The sequence below is a fragment of the Drosophila ficusphila genome, unplaced genomic scaffold (assembly GCF_018152265.1).
Source record: "Drosophila ficusphila isolate 14025-0441.05 unplaced genomic scaffold, ASM1815226v1 contig_791, whole genome shotgun sequence".
Lineage (NCBI taxonomy): Eukaryota > Metazoa > Arthropoda > Insecta > Diptera > Drosophilidae > Drosophila > Drosophila ficusphila.
The window spans coordinates 14023371-14038395 of NW_025064737.1; the positions used below are offsets into that span (position 1 = coordinate 14023371).

At 38.9% G+C, this 15025-nt stretch overlaps 3 protein-coding genes and 1 long non-coding RNA gene across 8 annotated transcripts in view; 2 read left to right on the forward strand and 2 right to left on the reverse strand.

Moving 5' to 3' along the window:
* The window catches only part of LOC108087385, a 37891-nt gene extending 36599 nt beyond the window's left edge, over positions 1 to 1292 (forward strand). For all 4 annotated transcript variants that reach the window (XM_017184728.2, XM_043209205.1, XM_043209206.1 and 1 more), the window contains exons 6-7: positions 137 to 413; positions 738 to 1292. In XM_017184728.2, the coding sequence (XP_017040217.1) occupies positions 137 to 413; positions 738 to 802 (342 nt within the window). In that variant the 3' untranslated portion in view covers positions 803 to 1292. The remainder of the gene's footprint in view (positions 1 to 136; positions 414 to 737) is intronic.
* Positions 1293 to 4486: 3194 nt separating this feature from the next.
* On the forward strand, positions 4487 to 6180 carry LOC108087083 (UDP-glycosyltransferase UGT5). The gene is given in 3 exon segments (XM_017184263.2): positions 4487 to 4958; positions 4961 to 5153; positions 5222 to 6180. Coding segments are annotated over 3 exon segments (1557 nt in total). The 5' UTR covers positions 4487 to 4495; the 3' UTR covers positions 6123 to 6180.
* Positions 6181 to 6815: 635 nt separating this feature from the next.
* Positions 6816 to 8588, reverse strand: LOC108087380 (UDP-glycosyltransferase UGT5). Its single transcript, XM_017184720.1, has 2 exons — positions 7883 to 8588; positions 6816 to 7822 (listed from the first exon to the last, which is right to left on the reverse strand). Exons 1-2 carry the CDS (start codon positions 8575 to 8577, stop codon positions 6922 to 6924), a joined length of 1596 nt encoding a protein of 531 aa, XP_017040209.1. The 5' UTR covers positions 8578 to 8588; the 3' UTR covers positions 6816 to 6921.
* A 5796-nt stretch (positions 8589 to 14384) lies between these two features.
* LOC122320753 lies at positions 14385 to 15025 on the reverse strand. 2 transcript variants are annotated; one of them, XR_006245813.1, is made up of 3 exons: positions 14986 to 15025; positions 14848 to 14911; positions 14385 to 14419 (listed from the first exon to the last, which is right to left on the reverse strand). It is a non-coding gene; the product is annotated as an uncharacterized LOC122320753 (long non-coding RNA). The 2 variants fall into 2 exon arrangements; XR_006245812.1 differs by lacking the exon at positions 14385 to 14419 and adding an exon at positions 14654 to 14741.

Sequence of the window (15025 nt, forward strand, 5' to 3'; positions counted from 1 at the left end):
CGAACTTGTCCAAATGTTGACAGAGAACTGGAGCAGTAGAACGGCTGAAAGTCACGCCCGCATGCGGTTCACAATTTGGCTTTTAAACCCTCCGCTTTCCATTTCCATTTCCGTTTCCGTTTGCTTCCGGCCACAGGCACCTGGGCACAGTTTGCTACCACAAATCAACGAAGTCTCACGCAACGCCGACGGCTTTCACCTGTTCGCCAGCCACCTGCAGCTGCGGCTCCACCTGGACGACCAGCGGTTCATCAGCAAGAGCGAGATGCTCGAGCTCCGCTGCACGGCGGACATCATGGGACTGGCGGCGGTGCGAAGGGAGAATCGGGTGAGGACCACCGTCCTGGCGCTCAAGGATGCCGGCACCAAGCAGCGGCTCACAGAGAACGGTTCCTGTATTACAGGACGACCAGGTGAGATAGGGTTAAAAAATATAATAAAAAAAGGTACAAAATCCAAAGAGTTATTAATGCAATTTTAGTAGTTCCAAATTATTTATATTTATATTTAATTTGTTGAATTTTAGTTTCTTACAAGCTTTCAAGTTCTTAATTTAAATTATAACATCTAAGTTTGTTACTGTTACCAAGCAAGTTTTGTATATACAATTTTTTTAAATCACAGTTTCGAATTTAAATATCTTTATTAAACTCTGTTAAGGAAATATATTCATATTTTTCCTCTTAAGATTTTGTTCAAACCATATTAATTTTCTGACTTGATTTAATTTTTTTTAGCATCTCTGGCCGCCTGGCTTTTGAGCCTCGTTCACATTCTGCGCTGGCACAGCTCCCAAAGTTAGTGGCTGGCATTGACTGGAGCTCTTTTTGTAGCCTAAGTATCCGGGATTTGTCTCCAAGTGCACACACTCTAAATAAAAGAATATGAAAACAGTCACGGGCGAAAAGTAAACCGAGTGATTCGCACCATTTTCGAGCCAAGTGAAAAGTTAACAAGCCAAGGCAGCAACAGTTGAATTTGTATATAGTCGAAATCGAATTAGTTTAGGTCCGAGCAGGAAGCCCAGCCATTTCCTACATAAGTGTAATGCAACATTTATTTATGTGTGAATAAGCCATCGGAAATGATAAAAAAATGAATCAGCACAGAGAAACATAAGTTAATATATAGGTATCTAAACGTAAAATTTGCTACCAAATAAAATTATATGTCAGAATTATTTCAATAGAAAAAGTAAATTCGAATATCAACAAATTTACACATGAATATTTGAGCACAGAAAAAGGAACACACACAATCAATGGCAAGTAAACTTAATTATTGTATGTGAATTGTTAATTGTATTAAATGATGTATGCGAAATAAATAAATACAAATAAAAAGACTAATGCAAAGGTACTTTTTTGTGATGGTAATAAAAAAGTGGATAAAATTAACATATAAGTTTTTATTTCGCATGGATTTGGATTATATTTATATTTTAGAAAATTATACATAAAATAACATAGTTTTTTTGATTAAATATATTTATGGCGACTTATAACTCCTTTTGCAAGAGCATGGTATGGTGGTTCCCTTGGCCTTGGAAATCGCTCTCTGTAATGCAGACCTAAACTTCCCAAATTAATTTCGGATTTAAAGGAATCCCAAACAGGATGGATATAGTCATTATCCTTGTTTATATCCACCTTCTTGATTTTGTAGTGGTATTCTCGATTTCTTGGAAGGATCCAGCAGCAGCAAAGGAAGCTCATTGACATCGATAAACGAAATATAATCAGATAATGATTTAAGTCAGAAGTTTCCGCTTGAGTCAATATTTCTTTTATTAGACATCCTGATGTATCCCAAAGAAGTATCAGAGAGAGATAGACTAATACTCCGTGGAATAATACAAGTCTTATGAGTTGATTAGTTGATTTCAACTGATTTCTAATAATCTTTAGTGGTCCAACTTCACGACAGTATATGTGGATGGCCGATAAAAATATCACCGAACTTAAATCAGGATGCACACATCTAAATGGTTGCCAAAGAAGCTGGTGAAGATGCATCATCTCAATTAAAATAAGTATCCCAATGTTCAAAAACTCGTAATAAAATGTACGCCAGTGCATTGTTAATTTACAAAACTACTTAAAATTTTGCAAGAAAAAAAGATTTCTTTAAAACAAGTGAAAGATAAGAAAAAGGCTTCTTTGTCAAAAAAAATTGAGAAAATGTTTAGCCTGATCATGAATTTAGTAAATTAATAAATACTCCTTTATCTTTTAAGTGCTCCTCTATTTTTACAAATTTGTTGGGTGTCTCTCGAAGAAGGGACAAAAAATCTCGATTCGCATGCCTTCCTCAACCTAATCTGAATTCCCCAAATCCAATAGGCAACCATTTCCTTTCCTGCAGTCGTTTACCTAACTTATGGCAAACAGATACAAACAAACTTAAACAGGAAAAAAACAAGAAAGGAAAAATGCCAACAACGAAAAATTCGATTTAGCATCCCCTCGGAAATAAATATAAAACCAAACACTTTACAGGGCAGTGAAAAATATTCAACGCATTAGGGCAAATCCGGGCTAAAATATGCAATGGCCAATGGCCGCCGCAGGTAAAAATGACAGGGGGAAAAAATCAGTAGCTAAAATAACAAGAACAAAAACTGTCAGGCATTGACCGAAAATTATGCATAAAATTGCCCTGGGCTACGGGAAAAATAACAACAACAACAACAACAGCAGCAACGAAAAATTGGAGCAAACAAAGATAAGTTCCGCCGTCTGTTGGTTTGGGCCCGACTTGAGCTCCATCTCCAGCTCCGGAATCTGGGAATCCGGATCCGGATACGGCTGTGCACCCCGACTCCGTCGATTTGCCGCGGGCACATTAAATGACGGAAGTAAATAAGCTTGACAAATTTCCACTCATCATTTTTGCATTAATTCAGCCTCCTTTTTTTCCCTGGCCAAACCGACAAACCAACAGCCAAGAGACACGGGCACTGCACAAAAAAATGTCCTTTGATTAATCAAAAAATTTACCACCGCCAGTGGAATGGGATGAAACAACAACGTCACAAACAACAACAGCCAAAAAAAGAAAAAAAAAAACAAAAAAAAAAGGGAAAGCAAACCCAACAAATTGCCAAAGAGGCGCCGGCGGTGCTCGGAGTGATTTTTTGAGTCCAGGACGAGGCGCCAAAGGAAAACCCCAACTTACCGAAAGGAGAACTGGGCGCAGTTGCTCGGAAATCTGCACTGAGAGAAATACTACTACTACTATCTACTATCTAAATGATTTGATTAAAAGGGTACTTTCAAACCTTTTATTCACAAATACCAATTCTTTCAATTACAAAAAGGAAACAATAAGTTAAACAAATACAAAAAATAATAAATTATTTTAATTAGCAGGCTAAATTAGTCTCACGTCAAAATTTCAACATCTAATAGCTTTTCTAATCTACATATAGTATAATATTTCGCAAAAATGGTAATTAGTTGATAAGCAATGTAGATTAGCAGAACCTTTAAGCTCACTAAATATTAATAAACTATTTGGATTAGATTAAAAGGAATGTAAGTTGCAGTCCCGCATAGATGCAACTATTAAATTAATCGAAGGACATTTTCCGAGTGCAGAGGAAAAGGGCCACGGACTTCGGTTTGGGAATATACAGATAGAGATGGCAGCAAAGGAAGATTTCACAGATTTTTGCACGCGATTTGTCAGCCCGACATTTCCGGCAACATCACCCTGGGCGGGAATTGGATTTAAGGTGTTTTTTTATTTTCACTTCTTATTCCGTGTATTTTTTTTTGGCTGCCACAAAACGAGCGACAGTCCAAAATGATTTAGTAAGTCACGTGGCCGCGTAACTGTAAATTGCCTCATCCGGGATTTTCAGTTCAGGTGTGGGTTCCGTTTTCCAAGTTGTGTGCCACAAAGTGTCACCGTGGTTGTGCCCGGCTCTTATTTTCTTTGAGTTTTCCTTCGTTTTCCTCCTCACCAGCCAAACGTTTTTTCACCGAATTTCCGCGAAGAAGTACACACTTTTTGACCGCAGGCTCTGCCAGGACACGTACAAAAGACAAGGACTGATGTTTTGGGATGCGAACAGATAACAGTCATTCCGAAAACTCCTTCTAGATCGCATCCTTTGTAATAAAAAGCATACTACAATTTAAAAGCTAGCTATACATTTTATTATTTCATAGGCTATAACAGATCGCATTACTTTTAACGCAGAAATTGTAAATTATGTGTATATAATTGTGAAATTATGAGAAAATGATTTAGTATATTACATATACATTGACAATGTGATTCACCAAAATAAAAGGTATTGATAAGATAAGTAGGGAATCCATTCCCCTTTTTCGGAAACCGAAGATAAACAAAATGTTTGGCGAAACAGCTGAGATTGGTTGTGAAATGTTGCTTATCGCTATCATCCGAAGTCAGTGTACACATATTTTAAATATAAGGCACTGAACGCGATTGCACATTATCAGTCAACAGCTAAAAATCGAGCGAAATGGTTCGCAAACCGAGTCAAATTTGTTTGCTGGCGATAGCCTTTGCTGCTTTTATAAGTGCCTCCCATGGAGCAAATATACTCGGTCTGTTTACAAGTTTGAGTCCCTCGCACTTGATCATCCAAATGTCGGCGGCCAAAGTTCTGGCTGAAAGAGGGCACAATGTAACCGTAGTAACGATTCTGAAACCTGTGGTGACCCACAAAAATATAAATGTGATTCAAGTTCCCCTCAGCAAAGAGGAGGAAAAACAAATGAGCGATGCAATTGGCGAGATGTCGAAGAACGACAATAGCTATATAGCTTTATCCCTATTCAAGATGTCCGCTCAAATGGACTTCATGGTCAGGAAGAACGCGGAAGCCCTGATGGACGATCGAGTGAAGGATCTGCACCTCAATAAAGGCAACAAGTTCGACCTTGTGATCTCTGGATTCTTCATGAACGACTTCCAAATGGGATTTGGAAAAAGGTCAACGCTCCTGTAATTGTCCTGGCCACAATGCCGCCCAATCATTTGCTGAACCCACTGATTGGTAATCCTCAGGAGGTCCTACAAGGCGTATCCTTTCCACAGCGCTTGGGTAGCTACGTTACAAGCCTTGCATTTACGCTTTTCGCTCACCTAACTGAAAAACGTAATCGAAACTGGTATAAGTAAGTGGAACCCTATTTGAATATAGAACATATAAAACGTATTTATTTATTTGCTATTCCTTTTCCAGGAAACTTTTTGGGGATGATCCCTCTATGCCGGAGTACTCGGAAATTATCAAAAATACTTCCTTAGTGTTCTTTTCTTCCCACGCTCACAGCGAGGGACCCATTAGACCCAATGTTCCTGCTGCCATCGAGATTGGAGGCATTCAAATCAAGGACAAACCGGATCCTCTTCCACAAAACATGGAAGAGTTCCTCGCCAATTCCACTGATGGAGCCATTCTCCTCTCCCTGGGATCCAATGTCAAGGGAAGCCACCTAAAGCCAGACACCGTTGTCAAGATGTTCAACGTGCTCTCGAAACTCAAGCAAAGGGTCATCTGGAAGTGGGAGGATCTGGAGAAGACCCCCGGAAAGTCGGACAACATCCTGTACTCCAAGTGGCTGCCACAGGACGACATCCTGGCTCACCCTAAGATCAAGCTGTTCATTAACCACGCCGGAAAAGGTGGCATTACTGAGGCTCAATATCACGGAAAGCCAATGCTCTCGTTACCTGTTTTTGCTGACCAACCTCGAAACGCAGAAGCAATGGTCAATAAGGGTTTTGGTCTAACTTTGAGCCTTCTTACTCTGGAGGAACAACCGTTTCGAGAGGCAATTCTAGAGATATTATCGAACCCTAAATACGCAGAGAATGTGGAGGCATTCTCTTCACTCTACCGCGATCGTCCTATGACTGCCAAAGAATCAGTGATCTACTGGACGGAGTACGTAATCCGCCACAAAGGAGCCGCTCATCTTCAGAGTCCTTTGGTTCAAGTGAATTTCGTTGCCGCCAATAACATTGATGTTTATTTCCTTCTGACTGCTGTACTAGTAACTATTATTCTGCTGTTAACAGTTCTAGTTAAATTTATATGTAAAAAATGTACTTCTAAGCCTAAGAAAGAGAAAAAACAATAAAGTTTCTTAATTCGTTTTAGAGTGAAATAAAACTATAACAAAAGGAAGTATTAAAAACTAAATGTTTATTGATGACAAAAGTCTGCCCATCACTCTAAATTTAAAGTGGAATTCGCAGAAAGCTAGACATCATAATTGCTTGCACTTACGCGATGACTACAAAATTGTATATAATATTAGCGTGGGAACTCTGTTGATATAAAGTTAGATAACGCTTATCAAATAGATGAGCATACGTGACACCCAAGGTAATTTTGATAACCTTAACTATTTTGTTGATTCGGCTTATCAATGTCTTTGTTAACTTTCAAGGCGTTCAACTTTTAGTTGTTCGGTAATCATGAATAAGTTTTTTTATTTATTAAATATTTTCTTTATTTATATTTATTAGCGTGGGAACTCTGTTGATATAAAGTTAGATAACGCTTATCAAATAGATGAGCATACGTGACACCCAAGGTAATTTTGATAACCTTAACTATTTTGTTGATTCGGCTTATCAATGTCTTTGTTAACTTTCAAGGCGTTCAACTTTTAGTTGTTCGGTAATCATGAATAAGTTTTTTTATTTATTAAATATTTTCTTTATTTTTTTCAAAATCGGCGAGCAAAAGGGATCACGATAGGGATCAAGGGATAACCAACTGCAAATATGTTTATAATAAAGACAACAATTAAAAGAAAATATAAATGTAAATTATTTGTTGTTTTATAAGTTTATTGATTTCTTTTGCTATTTTATGTCATTATGACAGAGTATTTTGACTAGCAGATGAACTTATCAGGCCATTTAAAGCCTTCAGTGCGTTTTTTGCTTCTTTGACTTTGAGATGAACTTTCTGTAAATAAATTGAACCACCACTTTGAACAGCAGTAGAAGTGTAATTAGAATGGCGGCCAACAGGACATAGACATCTATGTTATTGGCGGCAATAAAGTTCATGTGCACCAAAGGACTCTGAAGGTGGACAGCTCCCTTGTGGCGAATGACGTACTCCGTCCAGTAGATCACGGATTCCCTGGCAGTCATCGGACGATCGCGGTAGAGAGAGGAGAATGTCTTGACCTTCTCACCGTACTGGGGATTGGACAAAATCTCAAGGATTCCCTCGCGGAAAGGCTTCTCCTCGAGAGCAAGAAGATTTTGAGTGAGACCGAAGCCCTTCTTCACCATTGCATCAGCGTTTCCGGGTTGATCCCCAAATACTGGCAAGGAAAGCATTGGCTTTCCGTGATATTGGGCCTCGGTAATCCCACCTTTTCCAGCGTGGTTGATAAAAAGTTTAATCTTAGGGTGAGCCAGGATGTCGTCCTGTGGCAGCCACTTGGAGTACAGGATGTTGTCCGACTTTCCGGGGGTCTTCTCCAGATCCTCCCACTTCCAGATGACCCTTTGCTTGAGTTTTGAGAGCACGTTGAACATCTTGACAACGGTGTCTGGTTTCAGATGGGTTCCCTTGACATTGGACCCCAGGGAGAGGAGAATGGCTCCATCCGTGGCATTGCCGAGAAAATCTGCCATGTTTTGGGGCAGAGGGTCTGGCTTGTCCTTGATTTGAATGCCTCCGATCTCAACTGCAGCAGGAACATTCGGTCGAATGGGTCCTTCGCTGGGAGCGTGGGAAGCGAAAAAGACCAAGGAAACATTCTTGATAAGGTCGGAGTACTCCGGCATAGTGGAATCATCGCCAAAGACTTCCCTGGAAAACAAAGTTTTTATTCATTTTATTAAGATTTTTTATGCGCATAACACAACTTACTTGTATAATCTTCTGTTACGCCTTTCGGTTAGGTAATTGAAACCCACGAAGAAGACGCTTTTGGTGTAGCCAGTCAATCGCTGCCAGAAGGTCAAACCCTTTCCCTTCTCCAACGAGTCGTCGAAAGCAGGCACGTAGGAGACTTCGAGGGGATTACCAATAAGGGAGTTCAACAATTGGTTGGGTGGCATTGTGGCAACTGCAATGATTGGAGCGTTCACTTTCTTTGCGAATCCCATCTGGAAGTCGTTCATAAAATATCCAGAAAGGACCGCATCGAACTTGTTGTCCTTGTTAAGATATAGATCTCGAACACGATAATTTTTCAAGGCTTCCGCCATTTTTTCAAACATAAAATCCATCTGTCCCGTCATTCGGATCAAGTTGACTAACAAGTTTTTATTATCGGTCTTGGACATTTCCCCGATCACATCGCTCATCATTTTCTCCTCCTCTTTAGTGAGGGGCACCCGTACCACGGTGATGTTCTTGTGAGTCACTACTGGTTTTAGCACTGTTACCACCGTCACATTGTGTCCCTTCTCGGCCAGAACTTTGGCCACCGACATCTGGATGATCAAATGCGAGGGACTCAAGCTCGGAAAGATTCCCAGTAAATTTGCTCCCTGGGAGCTATTTATAAAGCCAACAAGGGCTATCGCCACTAGCAAAAATGTACTCGTTTTTCCAACCATTTTGGTGGATCGGTTACGGCAGACTGTTAAAGTAAACCGGCTGGCAAAGCCTTATATATAGAATAGTATTCTCGCTGACTTTAGATGACACATCAGTTTGCCTCAGATAAGAAGCCCGCTCGATTCGGATTGTTGTACTAGGTTGAAAAAAAAAACATTTCACAACCAGTTTCAGATATTTCACCAATTGATTGGTTGTGGCTTCCCTATCTCATTAAACATTTGGCTAATCGTTGGGTCTTATAGAGGATAGAACTCCCATCCTATCTTATCAACATAATATTTACGTGTGATAAGAGTCTGCCAAAATGTTTGCTTGTCTAAAATAGAAATACAGTAGAAACCAAATAAATGTAAACCTTCAGTTTGGTAAACAATTGTTGTTTGTTGATTTAAAATTACCTCATCTGATAATTCTATCTTTCATTAATAATGAACAGTTGCTGCAGCTTATAATAATTACATACTCTGCTCACATTCAGCAAATTAAAGCATGTATTAGTCACAATTTTAATAGCACAGTGCCTTCATGGCTGAGCTCAACACTAGATGGATTTTGTAATTTGGGCAAAGAAAATGTTTTAAATTAAATGAAAACACGAAAACGGCTCCGCCATCCGCCGGCATCTCCAGGATGTTCCCATGTAGTTTCAGGCAAATGAAACAAAAGCAAAAACAAAGGCATAAGAGTCGCTTCTCAGGTGGCAACATGTTGGATTGTTTTTCCTTTGCTTACCTCACCTCCTCTTGAGTAATTTACCTCACCCGAAAACTGGTTTTCATCCCCTTCCATTCAACAATTTTTAAAGCAAGATTTTAATTTAATTCCACTACGTTTTGTCCCATTTGCATTTACGTTTGTGCGGCTTGTGTTTTTTGTTAACCAGTTTGCAATTGGCCCGATCATGGAAATCTCTTTCTCTCTCTCAACCCAATTCATCTAATGGCCAGTGACACTGATTTAAATTAAATATTTGGACGACCCGACTCTGTCACTCTGTCAGCGCGGATTCAAATAAACATAAACTGTTTTCCACAAAGTGGCTGTTGGTCTCATTTTCCCGCTTTTTTGGGGATTTTCGTATTTTAATTTAAAAATAACTGGCTTAAGCGCAATTGATTTTTTAACCAACAGCGGACGACAGGCTAAGTGGATTAGTTTGAATATCAGTTTGATGGAATAGAGTAGGACCTATAATTAATACAATCGTATTTTAATAAAACTAGTTTTATATAAACTGGGTTGAACATTCAATTCATTGGTTTTAACTGAGAGATTACTTAGAACGATACTGCAAAGGCTGCATTTATTTTAAGAAAAACTATGTATTGTTTGTATTAGTTTTTATATAGATATTTTGAATACAGAAAAACCAAGTAATAAAGTAGAGAATACCCTTTCAATTTCCCAACAATATTCTTGAAAAAACCATAAAATAAATTTAAAAAGAAACACAAAAATCATTTAGAAACACTGTTTTGCAAATCAGTCAAGTCACTGTCAGCGTTGGGATTTTTTTTTGGGTCTTGCTTTTATGTGTGAGCTGGTCTGAACATTGATTTTCCATTTCGAGATCAGGCTGTCATTCAAGGCATTGCGAGGTCATGACTCCTGACTGATGACAGTACTGCGAACTCGACATGCGTTTAGCACGATGATGGCAACGTAAACTCTTTTTCGATGCTAGATAAGGCTGAGAATAAAATATTTAAATAAAATCGAATGATATGCCACAAACAATAACATTTTTAATACTAAAATGTGTATTCCCATAATTATCTTGGGTGTAGCAAAATAAATAGATTGTAAGATTGTTTTATTTCATTCTTAATATAGTTTATTTTTAGTTTTTAAGCACTACTCCTTCTAAGGTTTTGCAGTAATTAAATGAAGAATCAAGGAAGGTGGTTCACGGGTGATGTGTTTCCTCCGAAAGAACTGCCAAAGGCAGCAGTCGTCTTGTCCAATGAAATCTGATTGCTGGCAGTTTGGGAAAAATCTAGTGGATGGGGTGGAAAAGCGGGTGTGCGTGAATGGCAGGCGGTTTTTCACACAGCCTGCCGAATCATTGCCAAATTGCATTGACATATTGTTGCTATCGGCCATTGCGAGAGTTCTTGGGACCATGCGACTGTCAAAATGTCGCGTCACGATTAACGATCCGGCTAAAGGCAATCGAAATTGCCAATCCATATCCCCATATCCTCCCTGCTTTCAGCCGGAAAATGTTGTCTATAAAGCCTTTGGCTTTTCCCTTGGCATTAAGTGGACTTATAATTAAACGATTTGCTCATTTAATCGCGTTCGTTGAACGAGCATGGAAGTGAATTTCCCTTCGCTGCAGGACATTTTGGATAATGTCCTGTGTGTACGTGTGTGTTATGTCACTGTTGTTGCAGTTAATGTTGTTGCCGTTACAGAATCAGCAGACTGAACACATTATATATTAAACATTCAGCATAAAAAGATTTAATATTAAAGAAGGCTTTAATTGCAAACGATTTTGAAGAAGAACATAAATACTTTTTGGGATAAAAGAACTTCCTTTTCCTTTAACTTCACAAGTTGCGGGTAAAAAAAATTCCGACCCAAGTTCTGGGTTAAGGACCGCAATTTATCTGTAACACCTTTTGACAGCGTTTTTCCCGAAACTAATTGTCTGGAAATCGAATAGTAAAACGAACCACATACTAACCAGAAATCGAAAGAAAAACACTTACCAATTATCTGCCAAAAAAATACGGCTGAAAGGAAGAGAACTTTTTAAATGTCAACTCGGATGTTCGACCTTCCAGCAGGGGTAATGCCCCACATGGGTGCCATTTAAGCAATCTGTCATATGCCCGCCAAGATGCTTTACTTTTCCCCCACCTCGATTTGAAGCGCTTCCTGCTCCTTTTTTTATGACAGGACACGACAAGCGAGCGACAATAACAACGATAACAAGAACAGGAAAAATAAATGGGCAACCGAAGGCGTGCGAAAATGTTGGAAAACCCTATAGTCTGCACTCCCAAAAAAAATCTTTTTAAGTTGTAATGATCAAAGGTTATAAGCTGTAAATAACTGTACATATTAACAAAATTCGTTAGTTTCATTAAATTTAATAAGTTTTTAAGGAGATTCTGAAAGCAATGTAGTCCGATAATAATATCACATATTTTATACCTGAACATAGACTAATTTTTCTGAGTGCTTTAGAAAGCCTAACGGACGCCTCGGAAAGTGGATGAGACGCTGCCATGTAGTTATAAAAATTGTTATCTTAAAGCTTCTGTCAGTTAGCTGGCATTCCCCTGCAGGTTCCTTCGCTGTCTGCTGATGAAAACGAAGTTGACAATACGAATGAGTTTCTTATAACAACACCCGGAAAAGAAAAGGAAAAGCGAGTGAAGGGGCGGATACAATATGAAGCGGCAGCAAAAAGTGCGAACGTGCCGCCAAAAAAAATAAATAGTAGGGGTGGCAGTCGGGAAAACTGGAGAATCGAAATGGAAACTTTTGGCTCTTGGCTCAGATTGAGCTCTTTGGTTTGCCCAAGACTCTGAATCCCAAAAAAAAAATGACATAAACGAAATAGCTTTTTGTCTACATTTCATTTTCTCGCAATCTTTCGTGCAAAGTTTATTAAATCTAAATTAATTTATATAGATTTTCCACATGCAATGTTTTTATGAGTTCACCGATTAAATAAGGAAAATGGCATTATTTACTCTATTCTTTCTGTTCATATGTAAAAACCCAAATTATAAAACTAGACACACGTTGTGCTCCGTTTTTTTTATTTTTTGATTTAGCCATTTGAGATTGATTTTGTGGCGAATCTTCTCCGTGCATTAAGCCCAAAATAGCATCACGTTTTAAATTGCTGCTTATCAAAACATGTCCCGAACTGTAATCTGTTTTGGCACTGGCGCACTGGCAGCCAAACTGCCACCCGCTTTTCGCCAACCACCTGGCCTTCTTACCACCTGGCCCGGCTAAGATGTTTTCCAGAGGAGGCCACGACCAAGATCAAGAAACGGGAAAAGCAGTAACCTCGGGTGAACAGCGGCGGCGAAGCGTAAAATGAGTGAAAGCCAGTTGGAGGTAAAAACGCGACCGGCAACGCAAACTGACACATCATTTATATGTAGGATATGCACTTCAATCCAAGGTCAAGAGTTCTTAAAGTAAGTTTTAAAATAAGGAGGGTAATACTAAAAATTTTAATTTAATTTCTTATAATAAACGGAGTTTAAAAGAATTCAAAAATGCTTTTCCCATTTTACTAGGTAACACTTATATTATAAATAAAATCTAAATCATAACTTTTTTTCCAAGTTAAACAAAAGAATCAATCGGAGTGCTCAGTGTAGCTTTTAAAAGGCGAGAGCATATGTAAATTGAAACGAAAGGACCGCTTTCCGAACGAGGCCGAGTGTGAGATGGATTTGGACTTGGAGTACGAGCCAGGACGAAGGCTCTCTTATCAGCGGTGAGCATAAAAAATGTACATTAGCACGAATGACTAAGCGAGTTGGAGGGGAATCCTTGGATCCGTGTTCGTATACGTATCCGTATCCGTATCGTTCAGGGTTAGTCAAGTGCCTGGCGGACACGAACACGGCCACATAAATCCGGAAAACGCCGGAGTCCCAAACACTCCGGGCAATCTCTGTTCATTCGCATCCAAAGCAATCTGTCATCCGTGCCCGAAATGTCGGCGGTTCCATAAATTCGTGACACTTTTTTAGCGAATTTATTACTCAAAATAAATCGCAAGCTGTCTTGCGCTGAACGAACACACGCTGATATGCTCATTTGGTATTCATTAGAGCCAAGAGCGGCGTTACCTTTTGCCCAAGTTAATTAATTGAGCGCAAAGATTGGTTGGCTTTGCCACTGTCATTGCAACACGAGCACTCCTGTGCTCCAAATGAATTGGTTTTCCTTCATCAGTCTCTCCTTTTGCCACCCACTTCCTGTGCTCCTTTCCCTTTCGCCTCCACTTTGGTTGGGTGGTGTTGATTTTTGAAATTGTTTGGCACTTGAGTGGCAAAGTGCTCCCGATTGGCTGTGGCTGCCAATTCTCCGCCAAAGAATCCCAATGGGTCAGGCAAATGGCTGGCATTGCTGAGGTCAAGAGGCAAAGGGGCCACAGCCGATGGAACGATGGAGCGATTCACAGACAAAACATCCGGAATCATTCGAAAACTAGGTGATAGCGGAAAGTGTGCAGTGCGCTACAAAACAAAACTTTTCACTACTGTTCCACGAGATTGGCACCTCGTCTACCGCGTTGTAACTTAGTTGGAGGCCAACAAAAATTAGACTTTGAAATACTCGAAAATTCATTTGCACATGAAAACTTAAAAATACAAAGCCAAAAAACGGTTGTAAACAGGGCCGGCGGAAGGTGTATACCGGGTGTTGAGCACTCCACACGCCAAATCTTAGCGGGTGTGGAATTCAACACCCCAAAATGCTTGACTTGTAGAAAAAAATTTATTCACATCCATTATTATCAGTTGAATGTATGATTCAAAACTGTTTCTCCGGCCCTGCATATAGAGTATATCGAAGAAAAACGAAGAGAAATCCCGCCTTTACCACGGCCCAATTAAATCAGTTTCTATTTAAATAGATAGATAGTAACTCTCCCAAATACTTCCCAGGTTAAGCATTTTCCAACTTAATGTAAAAACTACTTAATTAATTATGAGATTATCATAAATAAATCTTTTCAGATTGGTACTTACTCAGTTAGCTCCTTGATCTGCACTGCAATCTTTCGTCTTCTTGAAGTAAGATAATCACCGCAACCACTTTATTCGCAACATTAACACTTAACACTTTACCCTGAAATTAAAAAAAAAAAAAAAAATAATAATAAATAATTTGTTACAAATAATAATAGTTAGAATTATTTTGTTAGTAAAAAAGGTATTTACCTCTTTGGGTTTTTTATTCACTGCATCTTGAAGTTCACTCCAAGCAGAACGGATCAGTCATCACTGTAATGAAAAGAAGCATTCCAAAATATTAGTTAAATTATTTTATACAAATCGGTTGTTTAAAAAATACATACCCCAATGAGGTGATGCACTGCATCCTGGAGTGGAGTTCAATAAGATAACCACTGCAACCACTTTATCCGCAACATGTACATTTACACTTTACCCTGAAATTAAATAAGAAAAAAAAATAATAATAAATAATTTGTAACAAATAATAATAGTTAGAATAAATTTGTTAGTAAAAAAGGTATTAGTAAAAAAGGTATTTACCTCTTTGGGTTATTGATTCACTACATCTTGAAGTACACTCCAAGTAGAAAGGTATAGTCATCACCTGTAATGAAAAGAAGCATTCCAAAATATTAGTTAAATTATTTTACACAAATCGGTTGTTTAAAAAATACATACCCCACTGAGGTGATGCACTGCATCCTGGAGTGGAGTTCAA